This window comes from Tamandua tetradactyla, chromosome 1, assembly GCF_023851605.1.
Source record: "Tamandua tetradactyla isolate mTamTet1 chromosome 1, mTamTet1.pri, whole genome shotgun sequence".
Lineage (NCBI taxonomy): Eukaryota > Metazoa > Chordata > Mammalia > Pilosa > Myrmecophagidae > Tamandua > Tamandua tetradactyla.
Genome location: NC_135327.1, coordinates 195,408,862 through 195,425,988, shown reverse-complemented (window position 1 = coordinate 195,425,988; position 17,127 = coordinate 195,408,862). Strand labels below are relative to the sequence as shown.

Genomic DNA, 17,127 nt, shown 5'->3' with positions numbered 1-17,127 from the left:
CCGCGGGAACGCGGGTTGGGGGATGGGGGCGCAGCCCGAGAAGTGGGAGGGGACAGGTTGAGGGGTGGTCTCTGAGGAGGAGCCAGGCCGGACTTTATTGTTCGGCGCTCAACCGCCCGGAGCGAGCTGCGCCGGGCCGGGAGGGCGCGTGCGTGTAGTGGGTGACCGAAGCTCGGCGTCCACTGCGCCTTCCCTGCCCCCGGCCAGTGGTCGCCGGCGTGGGCTCCCTGCGAAGAGACTGGAGCTTCTCTGCTCGCTCTCCTGAGCGCCCAGGTCCGACTCGGCTTGGGGCCTGGAGGGAGGGGCCTGGTCAGGTGGGGGTGCAGGTCTTCGGAATGGGCTCTGGAAAGGGAGTGCAGCCTGGCCTCACGGAGCTAAGGCTGGTCCTTCTGGGGGACACACGGGGTATGAGGCCGAGCCCCGGGGGGTGGCGGGCGGGCCATTCCCTGCTGGGTCCGAGAGGGAGGGCACGCAGCGAAGCTTGGCTCTTCCGAGTGTGCCGCGCGGGAGGCGCAGCTGGGCCGCCCCGGCCGCACTGGTGCCCGTTCGGCGTTTCGTCGACTCGCAGCAAAATGCTGGGTCGGCGGCTGGCGAGCGAGGGCAGGGTGGCTGGTGCGGCTTCCGTTTGACCCCGGCGCTGCTGCCCTGGCCCTGGCCCTGGCCCACACTGCGCCCTATGCCTTTGGCAGGAACCAGGGCGCGCCTCGGGCCCCCCACGATGGCCGCCGGCAGCCGCCGCCACCGCCGGGAGCCGCGGCGCGGACACCCGGGCGCCCCTCCCTAGCAGGGCCCGGCCTGCTCCTCGCCACCCCCACCCACCCTCGCCCCGGCCGGCAGGATGGGGGGCGGTGGGTCGGCCCTGAGGGTCTGCGCAGACCACCGCGGAGGCATCAACTGGATCAGCTTGAGCCCCGATGGGCAGCGCCTGCTGACGGGCAGCGAGGACGGCACCGCCCGGCTCTGGAGCACCGCGGACGGCCAGTGCTGCGCCCTCTTTCAAGGTAAAGCCCCACAGCGCGACCGCCCCTGCCCCGCACGGCAGCACCCCATTTCGACTTTCTTCCACTCTCTTTCTCTTCTTCCGCGCTCTCACCTGGATTCTTTTGGAGCCTCAAACAATAGGACCTCTCAGCTTTTCTACCGACTGACACCTTTTTGAAAGTCCTGCCCTCTGCCGATCGGATCCGCGGAAGAGCACTCGCCAGGGGCCCAGCATCCAATCAGCTGAGGGCACGGCGGTGTGGGCTGGGGTTCAGAATGGGATGCAAGGGGTGGAGGATGAGTGGAGGGCCACCAGCCTGCGGGACCAGGGTCACTTGTTAACCCACTGCATTAAATCATTGCCACAAAACAGTTTTAACAGCAAAAAAGAAATCATACTTCTAATCCATCAGCTAAATAAAATTTTTACTTTTTTCTCATTTGCCCTGCGGCCTTTGGCCACACATTTCTTCTCTCTAGACCATATATATATATGTCAGCAGCTCGTTATGTGCCAACACGGAACTGTACATTACAGGGGTGATTTCTTCTAATTCTCCCACTACTGCTATTCCACTCTTACCGACATGGGAACTGAGGCACAGAGTTAGGTAATATGCTCAGGGTTACACAACTGGTGGAGCTGAAATTTGAAACCCTCTCCCCATCCATACCTCCCTGCCTTGCTATCCCCTGCGGCAGCAGTCCAGGGAAGGGGATAGGGAAGGAATCAGAGAGCCTAAGTTTCTCAACTTTGTTAAATCAATTTCATATATTTGAAAACATGATGAGGTATCACATATAGTAGATGTAAATATTTTTTTATGAAATAGTTTTGTATATACTATAGATTTATTTATATTTGTGTACTTGTTTGGGAGCACAATGCCTTTTTTACTGTGGGTCCTTTGTAGAAAGTCTGCCCTGGATGGTCTGTGAGGTGTCTGCCCAGCATCGACCCTCTGCTGTTGGCCAGAGTAGCACATACACAGTTCCTTCGATGAGGCACAAGGCTTTCGGCCTTGTGTACAGTTATTTATCGTGGGCTGGTTTTTCTGCAATAATCAGCAAATTCTGGGTGGCCTGCCCCAATGCCTTCCATTTTATGTAGGCCCAGGGAGTACAAATTAATTTAGATATTGGTTGATTTTGACTCTGTTGGTTTTATAAAATGAAAACTATTGTGATAGATATTTCAAAGCCCAGTACGGATGGGTTTTGGATTACCTGTTACTGGGGAGTTGGGGTAAGTGATGGACAGTTGGCCACAAACTAACCCAGGCTCCTACCCCACCCACAGATGCACACATTGTCGCATACTCAACTGGGACCGAAGGATGTGAGAAATTTAAAATACAAATTGTATTGCTTCCCAAGCATGAATTTATCTGGAAGGCTTTCAGAAATGCAGGTTCCTAGGCCCCAGCTCCAGCTATCCCCATGAATTGGCATTTCTGACAAGTTTTTGGGTGAATCCGATGTTCCCTGCAGGCTGGTGGCTCAATGTGGTAAAGATTACTTTCTGAGGCTCACCAGAGTAAGAGGCTTTACTAGGACCTCATCTTAAAGCTATGATCACAGTAACTTTCTAATAAATGGGATTGGCTTTCAAACACAGTGGGTGAGCTCACAGTGAAAAAGGAGTCTTAAAAACCAATTATTCTGTAAAGAGCAGAATTGCTTTTAATGTAGTTAACCCCGCTCCTCCCCCTCTTTTACCCATTAGGTAGGTACTTATTTGGGGGCACTCAATTTGATCAATGGCTAGAAGATAAGCAAGGTTTCCTAACGTGGCAGTTCCCATGCTGTTCTGTTCCCATTGAGAAAAGGACTCAGCCTGAAGATTCTGACCCATTCTGGCTGTTCCATAAGCTTCCTTGTCTTCAGACAGCATCTTCTAACATGATTGGGTTTTGGGAGGGCATTCGTTTTTAATTCCATGGCTACAAACTGCACATTCCTATTTAATGGAAACCTATGGCCAGGCCATGTGAACCCTAGAGGATGACTGCCAGTCTGCTTTAATCCCCTCTACTCTGCAGTGAACAGGTTGGGCTGTGATGGTCTAGAGTCTGAGCTCTGGAGCCAGATTGTCTGGGCTCAGATCCCAAGTTACTTAACTTCTTGTGCCTCAGTTTCTTCGTCTGTAAATTGGGAATGATAGCAATAGTATCATAGCCTCATAAGGTTGTTGTGGGAATTAAACAAGTTAATAAATGGTTTGTCACATAGTATTGGTTGTTTTATCGTTAATGCCTAATTGACAGGCACAAACTGGTAACCTAGCAGCATCTCGTTGGCACCGTACCTTGACAAGTTCAAAACTCTATCTCATATTCTTCTCCCAACAAGCGTTTCATGTCTCCGTTCTGTGGGTGAGGAAACAGACTCAGTGGGGCTAACCGACCCCCCTCCCCCCCGCCAAGGGCCTGAATTACTCCTTCGTGTCCCAGAGTTCTCTCCCCCTCACCTGCCCATGGTCCCCTAAGGTTGACTGTGCCAGGTGGCTATGTCGGATTTGAAAATGCAGGACTCTTGGATCCTGCCATAGCGAATTTACAGATTAGATTGAGAAAATGATCTCTAAACTGAAGAACTTGGTGCAGTAGAACTTCAGTAAAAGGGAAGCTGGATCCTTGGAGCTGCCCCTTGACCCAGGTGGGACTTAAAGCAAGGATTGGATTTGGAGAGGCACAGGGAAAGAGAGAAGACATCCTGGGCTCCGGGCCTGGTGTAAACAAAGGCATGGGGATGACATTTAAGTGGGTGGGGGAACAAAGCCTGGCTTGATAAGAGGTGGTGCATTATTTTCTCTTGTGAGCTCACAACTGCATACATGTTTTTAAAAGGGCATGGGGGAGCAGAGGGAAAGCTTTCAAACATAAGCAAATCATCATGAGCTTTGTCTCAGTCTAGGAAGGATTCCATCGAAATACGAAATTTGTTCTAACTGTGGACCTGAAGGAAACCTGTTGGCAATTTATTCTTAGCCCTTTAGAGTCCACTGTCTCTGGTGACTTCTCTTGCTGTGGGGTCAGAGTGAGGCTAATGGGGAGATGGAAGGGGGAGAGCAGTTGGGTCAGCATCATGCGGAGGGAGAAGACTGGGCTTGAAGCAGTAGGTGCCTTTGCAGCCCCACTGATGAGCACATGTCCCTTGTGGCTGGGAGCTCTGGTTGGCCCACACAGTGGATGGACAGCTGAGCACTGAACCTTCTTAGTGGGGTCAGATCCCCTCAGACTGTCTGGGAGGTCAAGACTGTGGTGAGTCCTTGGTCCAAAGTTGGGGGGGTTCATAGATACAATGTGAGTTTTTGAAGGCTTTGTCAGGACACTTTCAGCCAACTTCCATGTTCTTGGAGCTCCATGCTTTCTCCCACTCTGGCTTGGTTGGAAATCCATCACACAGCCCATCGGTCTGGGTGCTAGCAGGAAACAATATGCCACCCTCAGGACAAAACATGGGCAGAATATTAGGGGAACCACAGTTCTTTTGGCTAGGATCAGCAGGGCAGAGCTAGTACTGTTCCTTGGCCTGAAGGGCAAGGGGTGTGAGTGGTCACTGCAATCCAGAAATAGCTGGGGAGAGGGCTCTCTTGGCGGGAGGTGTGACCTTGATGTGAGGGACACATCCAGCCTGGAGTGACCCTGTAAAATCTCTTGCTGGAGGTCCCAGTGGAAGTGGGAGAACAAGAGAACCCACTTGTAATCTAATCAGGTAGGGGGAGCAGCCAAGAGCAGGGTGGACCAGAGAGAAGGGCGAGATGGAGGGGGAAATGGAAGACAGCTGGTTTGGCCATGGGCAGCAGGCTGAGTCAGAATTGGGAGGATGGATTCCTCCTGCTCCTTCTACGGATAAAAATGCAACTGGAGCAATCCTTGTGTTGAAGGGTTCAGATAATGCCACCTGATGGGCAAATGGATGCCAGGCTTTTGCCCTCCTCAGAACTCAAACATCCTGTCACCATATGGCTTTAAGAAAGGAAACCCCCCGCCTCTTTTTTTATGCTGAGTCAAAAGGCATTTTCCAGTTGGACCAGTCACCCTGGGGAAGGAGTGCCCACTCCAGGCTGCTTCTGCCACCACAGACAGTATTATTTCAGCAAGCTCCCAAGCGCCCTGGATTGGGAGGCAGCTTTGAGCTTTTTGTGTATATGGAAGGAGCAGTTTGACTTTAAACTTCCAGCCAGAGCAGCAAGTCCATGGGGTGTGGTGAGAATGGGGACTGTGTGTGGGCAGGGAAGGGGGGTTGCTGACTACATTGGCAAGAAACCCCTTAGCCTCAGCACGTTCTTTTTAACATAATAACTGCATCTTATCTGCATTCTTCATCCCTTCGAAAATATTTACTTTTATTTGGCTTTTTTGCTTCTCAGCACAATTCTGACAGCTGAATGGATGAGGCAGTAAGAGTCTCCGGAGATGCAGTTGGGGCCTCATGCGTCCATCCATCCATCCCTTTGTCCATCCCAGGGGCAGGGCTGGCAGGCTCATCACAAGGCTCCGTGTGTGGCAGGCATGGTTTCTCCCATCCGTGGTGGGCCCCCACAGGCCCTGGGCAGTGGAGCCCGCATCATCTCTGGTGTTCTGTGGAATATGTCAGAGATGTCCTGCCTGGCAACACTGCAGTTTCCCAGGACCCCTCGGCTGGCCCAGTGCTGTGAACAGTGACTCACTCCTGCTTGTGTTTTCAGATGTGGGGTGGGTGACCCTGTCAACAAAACAAACCTCAGGGCCTAGTGGAAGGGTCTTGCCCACAGGAGAGCCTTCAGTGCAGAGCCCCCTAAGAAGGCATGGGGTCAGCTTGAACCCAGGCTCAGAGTTGAGGTTTTCTGTCTTCTTTAACATCTGAAAACTTATTTTCATTGTTGCATCTTTTCTTCAAGTCTTTATATGCATTTAAATTTTTATTGATTCACAATCAGTATATATATATCCCCCCCCCCCACCTTTTTTGTATGCTGTCTGATGGAGGTCTATTTCATTCTTTTTCCATGTGATTATCCTGTTATTGCAGCACCATTTGTTGATTTTTGGGGTGGGGTGGGGGGGTGGGGAGTGCATGGGCCAGAATCAAACCCAGTCTCCTGCATGACAGGCAGGAATTCTCAACTACCCTTACACCCTCCCCCCTTTTTATTTTAACTTACTCATGCCATAAAAGTAGTCCCATATAGTTCATGGTCTTTTATTATCCCTGTTTTAATGGCTGGAGTTTTCATTGAATAGAGGTGCCTTAATTTACCTTCCTGTGTCTGAGATGCCATGTGGCAGGATGGAAGCATCAGGGCCTTTTGTGTCTGGTGGATCCCAGTGAGCCTCTGTGAGCTGCCTGAGTTAGCGCCAGAACCCAGGGTTCCCAGAACTAAACGAGAACGCCTTGAAGGGCCCCCACGTGCCCAGCACCTCACTGAACTCAGTACTTGGTGGTTCCCTTTTGCTCACCTCTCTAGTTCCTCCTGGGAGTTTCCTGTGAAGCAGTTAAGGCGAGAGGTCCCATACCCACGTGGGGAAGCCCAAGGGACCTTCTTCTTTCTGTGCTCTGAGCCCTCCTGACAGCTGGGAGAGAAGAAGAGGAGGAGGGTGGAGCAAATCTGGTCTCAGGGAAAGTTTGTTGACAATCTTAAAATATTTTATAAACTTTTGGGGGTTGGCAAAAATCTGGACTGTTTGGCAAAACTCATTCTGCCCTTAACTTTTAAACCCATGCGTATTTTAAGGGAAACATAATCTGTAGTTTCTTCAAGTGTTTACTTAATTCGCACAAACATTGTTTTCTTAAAGAGTCCTCGTGGTATCTGCTATCCAAGAAGACTGAAAAATTTTTCTTTCTTATTTTTTTTAAATTCTGTTTCCTAGAACCCAGGAAATTAAGTTCTTCCAAGAGTAACCAAGCTGAAACCCAAGACAGAAAAATAGAAATAATGTGAATCAGCTTGAAACTATCCAGGGGATCATAAATCTCTGCCTCCTTGATACCAGACATCTAAAAGAGAATTTTAATTTTGATAAGAATCCTTAGCATAATAAATACATTACACTGAATGTGTGGATATTTGAATTAATCAGTTTTCTCATCTGAAAAATGGCTTTGAGTTCTGACATTCTTGGATTCTATTGGTTTTCTGGTCCGTGAATTCCTTTCAAATATACCCAACTTCAGTGTCCTTTCGAAAAGTTATCATTTGCGATGGAAACATCTTTACCTGAAGGTCAGGCCCTACTATCTGCTGCCAGGTCTGCTTAGTCATGTTGAGGGCATAAGAGTTGATCACTATGGCCAGAGTGATATTCAAAATATCTTAACCATTGGGCACACCACCCAGTAAGATGGGGTGGCAGCTAGTCGGTCAGTCACACACGTGTGACAGTTCAGACCCCAGACTCTCTGTATGTCTCTTCCACCCATTTCTAGACTTCACGACCTGTCCAGCCCCACCAACCATTTCTGCCAAGCACCTAAGTTCTAGACTTTGTGGGCTACTCAACAGCCACCACCCCACCCTCCACCCGCCAGCATGCCCACAGGTCCCTGCTCCTGCTTTGCATGTGTTGTCTTCTCTGCCCAGCTTGCTTTTCTCTCTCTGCATGTACCAGGGAGACGCTTCCTCCCTCTTCAAAGGTCCCACACTGGCTCCTCTGTGTAACTTACCCAGCCACTGCCCAAGCGGAGGTGTTGACACCCTGTGGACTCACCACTGGACACTGCCCTGCCTCAGCAGAGACCACACTTAGGCTTGATTATTTATCTTTCATTCTGAGCTGGGGGCACTCATGGAAGGCAGGAAATGTGTCTTGTTCATATTTAGTTCAAGACACAGGAAATGTGGCTTGGTCGTCTTTAAACATCTGCATTAGTTTCCTCTAGTTGCTGTAACAAATTACCAAGGGTTTAGGGGCTTAAATAACATAAGCATATTCTCTCACAGTTCTAGGGGGCAGAAATCCAAAATCAGTATTCATGGGCCAAAATCAAGGTGTCAGCAGGGGCACACACTCCCTTCGGAGGCTGCAGGGGAGAATCTGTTCCTCGCCTCTCCCGGCTGCTGGTGGCTGCCAGTATTCCTTGGCTTGCAGCCACATCCTTCCAATCTTTAAGTCCAGCATCTCCAACTCTCTCCTTTGTCTTCACACCACCTTCTATGTGTGTCACCAAATCTCCCTCTACCTCTCTCTTATAAGGATACATGTGATGGCATTTAGGGCCCACCTAGATAATTCAGGAGAATCTCCCCATCTCAGAAGACACTTCATCACATCTGCAAAGACACTTTTTCCAAATAAGGTAACATTTATAGGGTACAAGGATTAGGACCTGTATATTTTATGGGGCCATTATTCTGCCTACCGCAGTATCCAACTCTAAATGTAAAAAGAACAGCTCAGGGCGGGCCACAGTGGCTCAGCAGGCAAGAATGCTTGCCTGCCACGCCAGAGGACCTGGGTTCAATTCCCGGTGCCTGCCCATGTAAAAAAGAATAGCTCACACACATACAGCACGTGCTGTGCAGCTAATGCAGTGCCTCAGTCTGCATAACAATGAAGTACGTATTGTTACTAATATCATTGCAGGTGAGGATGTGGAGGCACAGAGAGGTTAAGTAACTTGCCCCCAGGCAGTCAGTAGGGGCACCGGGATTCTTGTCCAGGCAGGGACTCTTAAAGTCACACCCTTGGCTTCTACATTCCTGCCTCCATAACATCAGGTTTGTTAAATGACTGAGTAATTACCAACAGATGAAAAATTTAAAGAAGACTGAATGGAGAGTAGGGAGAAAGAAGAGAGTGGAAAGGAAGGGAGCAAAAGAATTTGTGGATCCAGGATGAGTTCCCCCTTGAACTGTTTCTGGAACCTCAGGGTTTCTTGAGACTCTCCCAGACCTAAATTGTTCTTTGAAAAGGGACTGTCAGTTGTCTGAAACATTCTCTGCCCCTGCTTTTTTCCCTTTCTCCTCTTTTCAAACATTCTTCCCAGAAGAAAAACAGCAGCTGGCTCCCACTGGTATGCTCACGTTTCCCCTTGTCTGCAGGACATGAAAGCTACGTTACCTTCTGCCAGCTGGAGAATGATGCCGCCTTCACGTGCAGCGCTGACCACACCATCCGGAAGTGGGACGTGCTGAGCGGGCAGTGTCTGGCTGTTTACCGAGGACACACGTCCATCGTGAACAGGTCAGCATGGCCTGCATCCTTGGGCAGGCGGTTAACCAGGACTTGGCCTTTGATCGTGGCCACCCTCCCCTGGGTAGGACCCGAAAGGGCAGGGATGAAGGAAATGGGGTTCCCTGCCCTTGAGCAACCTAAATTCTCTGGGGACTTCCAGATGTGGACCCCTGGGGAGGTAGTCAGTAGCACAGAGTCATGGAAGGCCCAGGACAGAAATTTCCAGAGGCACAAGTGCTAAATGCCCGAGAGTACAGTTAGGAATCTGTGAGGAGGGTGTAGGGGAAAAGAAGGCTTATTCACTTTCCCAGACTCCGATGCAATGAACTGTGCCCGGACAGCCCTTTCCCCCCTTGGGGGCCCTGGCAGCATAGCTACCCTCTGCCAGGTATAGGGAAAGGCTTTGGAGCCTACCGCTCCCACTGATGAGAACAGATTCCAGAGGAAATTGCTTAATTGATAACCGATGGTAGACCAGGGGGCTGGGGAAGAGAGAAATGGGAATTGTTCTGAAGATGGAATCAAGGATACTTTTAAACCTCTCCTTCCCATGTTGTTGTCCATAACCCACCCCCTTCCACTTCTCAGGGAGGTTTGAATTTTTACTCTCATTGTTGAATTTGGTTCTGAGCTGAGCAATGGAAATTTCTTTGCTGATCAGATCAGTTTGATGCTATTATTTGACTTACGATGGTTGCCCAGGCTGTGTCAGACTCTGGAGGTAATGTCCATTGTGGGGAGCCTTGAGGCCCCAGGCCCACACGGTCCCTGTAACCAGGGAGGGACAAACTGCTCTGACCTTCTACAAATGCCTTCTGTCCTGGAGGCTACTCTGAGTGAAGGGAAAGGGCTCAGGGCAGGCGGGAATTTGGAGAGGGTTGCTGTCGGATGGTCTGAAGGCTGAGGCTCGGGTCGAGCAGGAAAGAAAGATGTTGTCAGCCAGAAGGACCTCATGGTCAGTGTATGCCTGGGTCGGGGATGGGGAACCAATGAGCTTAATGGTTCAACACAGTAGGGGAAAAGAGTGGGCTGGACTGATCATTTCAACTAACTGTGCAGTGCTGGCTGCCTGCACTGAGAACGGTCAACCCACAGGCCAGGGGGCATAGAGCATTCCTAAGCAGAAGGATAAAAATAAACTAGAAAACTTCACCGTGTTGACTCAGGACGGTACTGAGTAGAGAAGTCTGGAAAGGACCCTAGGGGAACATTCACGCTGCCCTCCTGCCTTCCAGTGGTGAAGACCCAGAAAGCTTTCGATACTTACCCAGGAACAAGCAGACAGAAGGTGGTGGAGAAAGGAGAAGGGACTAGAATTTTTGGGGGGGTTTGTTTGTTTGTTTACGGGACTAGAATTTGAACCCAGGTTGCCTGTAGCTCCTGCTGGCCTCTTCGGCCATTCTGAAGAGAGAAATTTGTCACCGAAAGAAAAAAAAAATGTGTCAAGGTGGAGTGAGTTTCCTTATGTGAGGCAGCTGGAAAGGCTGACCAGGTAGGGGCCTGCCCTCCGTTGACCAGCCTGACTTGAGGTCACCGGTTGCTAGCCTGAAAACTATTACCTACTTTCCCAAAGTAAACCTGGGCAATGAAGGTTAGAAATTATGCTCTGCAATGTTAAGACTCTCCCTTCCAACCCCGAACCACCCGCACGTGCACACATGCAGTTTTTGAATGGTCAGCTTTTAGAGACCCATAGCTCTGGGTAGATAGTACATTATTCAGTAATTTAGGACACAAATGTGCAAGATCCCTGAGATAAGGACGTGGAATTCACATCCTCTCTTGTTTTCAGAGATGATACCAGGCCCATCCCTTTGCACACCAGGCTATACCTGCTCTTCTCATGTGCCCCCAAGCCCTACCTTGGGCCTAGCTCCCCTCTCTCTCTTCCAGAACATTACCCTTTGCTGTAGATGGCATCCCGTCATCACTTTACTGTAGAAATACACATCTCGTGAACATCATGCCTATTCGAAGAGTAGGAAACAGCCAGTCAGAAATAGAGAATTCTCATTTTCGTGCAGTTCTGTTTCACTAAATGACTTGCTGAAAATGAGACCTGTCCAGAGGGTCCTAGAGAGGAGGTTGGGGTGGCGTGTGCGAAGTCCGAAGGTGTGTTCGCTCCTTGAGCTAGTTTGTCTCTGCTCCGATATAAGTTTTTTATCTTGCCCTAAACTTGCCAGCAAGACTTTTTATTTTTAATAATGGAAAAAATTCAGTTTAATAATGTTTAAGCCCCTTATTTCATCCAAGGAGTTATTGTCATACATATATTTCATTAGTCTGTGAAAAGATGAATCCACAATACTATTACCTTTTATCTGTAGAAATGGTTACGTACTTTGCCAATGGTGTCAGAAAATACTTTAGATTGGGAGTTTTTTTTTATTAAAAAATTTTTTTAAACTTAACACACAAACATTCTTTCCATATGATCATTCCATTCTATATATAATCAGTAATTCACAATATCATCACATAGTTGTATATTTTCATCATGATCATTTCTTAGAACATTTGTATCAATTCAGAAAAAGAAATAAACAGAAAACAGAAAAAAATTCATACATACCATACCCCTTGCCCCTCCCTTTCATTGATCACTAGCATTTCAATCTACTAAATTTATTTTAACATTTGTTCCCACTGTTATTTATTTTTAATCTGTATGTTTTACTCGTCTGTTGACAAGGCAGATAAAAGGAGCATCAGAAACAGATTTTCACAATCACACAGTCACATTGTGAAAGCTATATCATTATTATACAATCATCTTCAAGAAACATGGCTACTGGAACACAGCTCTACATTTTCAGGCAGTTCCCTCCAGCCTTTCTGTTATGCCTTAATTAAAGAGATGATATCTATTTAATGCGTAAGAATAACCTCCAGGATAACCTCTCGACTCTGGAATCTCTCAGCCACAAAAAAATGAGACTGTATTTTGTCTCATTTCACTCTTCCCCCTTTTGGTCGAGAAGGTTTTCTCAGTCCCTTGATGCTGAGCAGCAAGACTGTTTAAAAGAGGCAGCCCGAGGATCTGCACGGTCATAGCTCTGATTCTGAGATTTAGCTGGGGTCCACTGTCCCCACACAGGACACTCCTGGCAGGTATATAACCCCCTGTCCCAGCACCCCCATTCCAGCACCCCCTCCACCCTAGTAACTCCTATCCCAACACCCCCACTCCAGCTGCAGCTTTGGACCCAAAGCCCTTTGTGGTCTCCTCCCCTCGTGAGTGCCGGAGTTCTTAACAAGGGTGTATAACTCTTTGAGGTTATATATAACATTCTGTATGTAAAGACAAAGGTGTGTTTTTCTCTGGAGAAGTTCTCAGCATTCATCAGAATGAACACAGAATCATGCATCTTTATTGCTTGGGGAGCCTCTCTGTCCCCTACCTGCTGGCCAGTTCCCTGAATGAGCAGAACTACGGCCTCTTGGCTCCTCCCACCCAAAGTTCCATACCCAAAGCCTTGGCCCAGTCCTGGGTGCCTAGAATCCTAGGGCTTGAGTGTCTGGCGAGCAGACCCCAGCCCAGAGGAGGTTCGAATCCTTGACACCCACCCCATTTAGCGGCTTTTTTCATGGTTGTGTCTTAGGCCAGCGTGCGCCTCGGCTTCTTGTGGGACCTCGCCTTTATGGAAAGCCACTGATGGGCACCCTCTTGGGGACCAGTGTTCTGAGAGTGATAGGAGGGGCTGGCCTTGGGCCGGGAGCACAGAGCCCTTCCTTACGAGTCACCCGTGTCTCATCTGCAGTGCCCTGCCCAGCTACTTGAGTCTGGCCTGTTCCTAGTGACCAACTCTTCCCAGTTTGCCCAGGACTTTCCCAGTTTTAAAACGGAAAGTCTTGTGTCCACAGAAACCATTCAGTTGTGGGCAAATCAGGATGGGTGTGTGTCTTACTTGTCCTCCCTCCCTCCTTCCTCCCACCTTTCCTCCTCCCTCCCTCCTTCCTTCCTTTCTATAGCCCTTTATTGAGCAGCTGCTGTGAGCTAGGTGCTGTGGGGGATAAGAGTTATGTCCAGGTGAACATGAGGGGAATTCAGATGACTACAGGGTGAATTCTGGGTGGGTTCCTGGAGAAAGGGCTTTGGCTGCACCGTGGGAGGTGAGTGTGTCCGGTAGAGAGGGAGAGGTTATTCCAGTTGCAGCTCAGAGTCTGGCTGATTAGGAGAAGGCCTGGATTCAGGCAGGAGACAGCAGCGTGGCTGAGAGAGTATCTGAGGCCTACTGAAGAGACGTTGAAGCTGGGTTTCATTCTGTGAGTGGTGGGGGGGCCCAGATGCCAGGCCTCCTGCTTGGGGCCCCTGACATTTCAAGACACTGCTCTCTCTGCAGCAGGGGGCCTGGGGGTTCCCTTTCCCTTTGATTTTCTCAGATTTGGATCTCCTGTTTGCTGGGAACATTTTGTCCTTCTCCATTAGCTGGACTCAGTGCACACATAAGCATCAGCCAGAGGACTGCTGCTCCCCACCTTGGCCTTGCGACTCATGGGGGTGGGGTATATAACCCTGTGCCCCGTGCACTACCAGCTCCTGTGGCCAGCCTGTCTGGATTCTCTGTGCGGTCTGACCCCTCGTCCTTCCCCTCCTGCCCCCCAGGATCCTAGTGGTCAACAGTCAGCTCTTCAGCAGCTCCTATGACCGGACAGCTCGCTGCTGGAGCATGGAAGAGGAGCAGGTGTTCCAGGAGTTCCGGGGCCACCGCAACTGTGTCCTCACCCTGGCCTACTCTGCCTCCTGGGACCTCCACGGCACTCCCTGTGAGCTGGAGGAGGACATGGCCAGGGGGCTGCTGGTGACAGGCAGCACAGATGGCACGGCCAAGGTGTGGCAGGTGGCTGGAGGCTGCTGCCACCAGACTCTGCGGGGCCACACGGGTGCCGTGCTGTGTCTTGTGCTGGACACGGCCAGCCACGAGGTCTTCACCGGCAGCACAGATGCCACCATCCGTGCGTGGGACATCCTGAGTGGGGAGCAGCTGCGTGTGTTCCGGGAGCACCAGGGCTCCGTCATCTGTTTGGAGGTGAGACCCGCCCTGGGCCACAGCCTTTCTGCCGTGACGATTCCAGGGCGCTCCTCACAGCCACCACCCTGCCTGCACTTCCGAATCCCTCCTGAGGGTCTGGGCCCAGATCCGCCAGAGGAGCAGGGAGTGGGGGTCGCCTGTGTTTCTCTGTGTGTCTTTGTACTGCCAGGCTAAGGACTTGCTCAGAGCCTGGAGTTGTGGAGATGGACCCTGCCATGTTTATCAACTGACCAAAAGGGATTTTTTAGGCATGTAGCAATTCAGCAGAGTGGCAGTAGTATAGAATGTAGAGGCAGGCCGTGGTTGAATCCCTGCCCGGTCCCTGTCCACCCAACTGTGGGCAAGCCACTTACCTTCTCTGCACCTTTGCTTCTTTATCTGTAAATGAGAATTATATGGACCCACAACCTTTTGTCTGTAATTCCTAAATCCAGAAAGTTGTGGAAAATGAAATGTTTTTCTTAAAGGTTGACACCAAAACCCACTTGGCAGCAAATCCTGACCTGAACAGTTACAAGACTATGTGCAGCTTTATTCATCCCACTTAATGTGAATACTCATACCTCTGCTGTTGAAACATTAGTATGTTTGAAAATATAGAAACACATCTTGATGCCAAGGTTTTGGAAAAGAGATTGCGGATGTGTAATTGTACTCACCTCATGGGTTGTAGTGAATTAACAGTAGACATGAAAAGTGCCCAAACAGGGCTTGGCACATAGTGCGTTCTCGGTGACTGTTGGTGATCAGTACTATCACTGTCATTGTCATGTTATGATTAAGCATCTAATGATATGCTACCCTGGCTTGGCAGTGGGCCATCTGTTAGATGTGACCCTCACCTGCTGTTATTTCTTTAGGAAATAACACCCAGTTCTTCCTGGCTCTGCTCTTGGCCAACCACTTCCCTTCTCTCGGTTCCCACACCTGAAGATGAGCAGCTTGGGGCAAGGCACTTAGCGGCACCTGATGCTTTATGAAGCCACAAATGAAGCAAACAGATGGGTCCAAAGCCCAGAGAGGGGTGTCCCTGGTGGTGGCTTTCACGGCATTCTTCCCGCTGGGGAGCCTGGCCAGAAAGTCTCATTTTTTTTGGTTCTGGGGGTGAAAGGCTGCCCTGGAGCTTCAGGGTACTTTTTTTTTTTAAGTGGAGAATAGCAAACTTTATTCAGATCACATATGAATTTCTTGTTAGCTCCTTATCTACTATAGGAATGAAAAGACTTTTTTTTAATTTACTTATTTTTTATTGTGAAATATAGCATATATACAAAAAAGCAATAAATTTCAAGGTACACTGTAACAGTAGTTATAGAACAGATTTCAGAGTTTGGTATGCGTTACAGTTACACAATTTTAGGGTTTTCCTTCTAGTTGCTCCAAGACACAGGAGACTAAAAAAATATCAATATAATGATTCAGCAGTCATACTCATTTGTTAAATCCTGTCTTCTCTGTTTTTACTCCTCCTTCTCCTTCATCTTTCTCCCAATATTTATAGGTATTTGGACTATTCCCATTATAACTTTTTCATGTTGGAGAACACTGTTGATAATAAGGGGTAAGGGGATGGAACAAGTTGATGTTCTGGAGGGGCTGGCCCCTCTGGGTTTCAGGACTTATCTGGCCTAGGAACCCCTCAAGAGGTTGTAGGTTTCTGAGAAGTTAACCTAGTACATGGAACGTTTGTTGAATCTCACATAGAGCACTTGGTGTTCTTTAGGGTTGACAGGAATAGTTTTGCTTAGGGTTTGGCAAACCATGGGTAAATAGCAATATCTAGCTGAAGCTTGTGTAAGAGTAGCCTCCAGAGTAGCCTCCTGACTCTGAACTCTCTCAGCCAGTAATACCTTATTTTGTTATAATTCTTTTCCCCCATTTGGTCAGGCAGGCATTGTTGATCTCATGATGCCAGGGCCAGGCTCATCCGTGGAATTCATATCCCGCATGGCCAGGGAGACTTTCACCCCTGGTTGTCATGTTCCACATAGCAGGGAGAGTAATGATTTTCCTTGTAGAATTGGGCTGAGAGAAAGAGGCCACATCTGAGCAACAAAAGAGGTCCTCTGGAAGTAACTCTTAGGCCTATAGGTAGGCTTAGCTTTTCTGCTACATCAATAAGCGTCACAAGAGCAAGCTCAAGATTAAGGGCTTGGCCTATTGACTTGGGAGTCCATGATATTTGAGACAATAGCAGTGGTTTCCCTGGTGGTAGAGGTTAATAGTTCCATATTTTTTCTCCCATCCCTCAAGGGACTTTGCCAATACTTTTAAATTATCTGTTCAACATACTCTGGGATAGATCCCGGGCATTATATTCAGCTACACAGAATTGCAAGTCCTCATCCCCAGTCTGGTCTCCCATGTGCTTATGTTGGTTAAATGATCTATCCAGACAGGTTGAGTTAGATTATGTGCCACAGAAAATTTATGTTTTGGACAAAATAAACCTCTCTTCCTTTGGTCTCAATGGGTAAGTGAAGTTCTAAAATACAGACAGTGTCCTCCTTACCCTGTGTTCTGATTTACCTTAGTCCCGACCTGATCAGCTTCATTCTCTTTTTCAGTTTCTTTAACGGTAGTTGTATGTGGCAGTGCTGACTTTCAGACCTGCAGACCTGCAACTCTGAGTGTTAAGTGTCACACAGGTAGGGGTGGGGTGGGGTACTTTAGCTTGGACAGAGAATTAACCCTCTGTCCTCTCATTCCGGACCGCTCTAAACCCAAGAGTGGTTCAGGTCCCTTAATGCTGGTTTGCTTTGCTTTTTAAGCTGTTCTGCGGAAACTGCATATTTTGTAACTCACATCCTGCTTTAAGATACTGTGATCCAGTTGAGGGGAGGGAACACTGAGCTTTGAGTTGGTGGTCTGGTTTCTAATCCCATCTTTGCCACTCACTGTGCAGTCTTAGGCTTCAGGGCCTCAGTTTCCTCATCTGTCAGATGCTGGCA

The 17,127-nt window shown here is 49.0% G+C and overlaps 1 protein-coding gene across 2 annotated transcripts in view; it reads left to right on the top strand.

The window, feature by feature from the left end:
• The first annotated feature begins 801 nt into the window (after nucleotides 1-801).
• The window catches only part of WDR86 (WD repeat domain 86), a 30,983-nt gene continuing 14,657 nt past the window's right edge, over nucleotides 802-17,127 (top strand). Inside the window, exons 1-3 of one of the 2 annotated variants that reach the window (XM_077150135.1) lie at nucleotides 802-1,001; nucleotides 9,011-9,152; nucleotides 13,750-14,173. In XM_077150135.1, the coding sequence (XP_077006250.1) occupies nucleotides 839-1,001; nucleotides 9,011-9,152; nucleotides 13,750-14,173 (729 nt within the window). In that variant the 5' untranslated portion in view covers nucleotides 802-838. The remainder of the gene's footprint in view (nucleotides 1,002-9,010; nucleotides 9,153-13,749; nucleotides 14,174-17,127) is intronic. The other variant, XM_077150125.1, reaches the window with a different exon arrangement.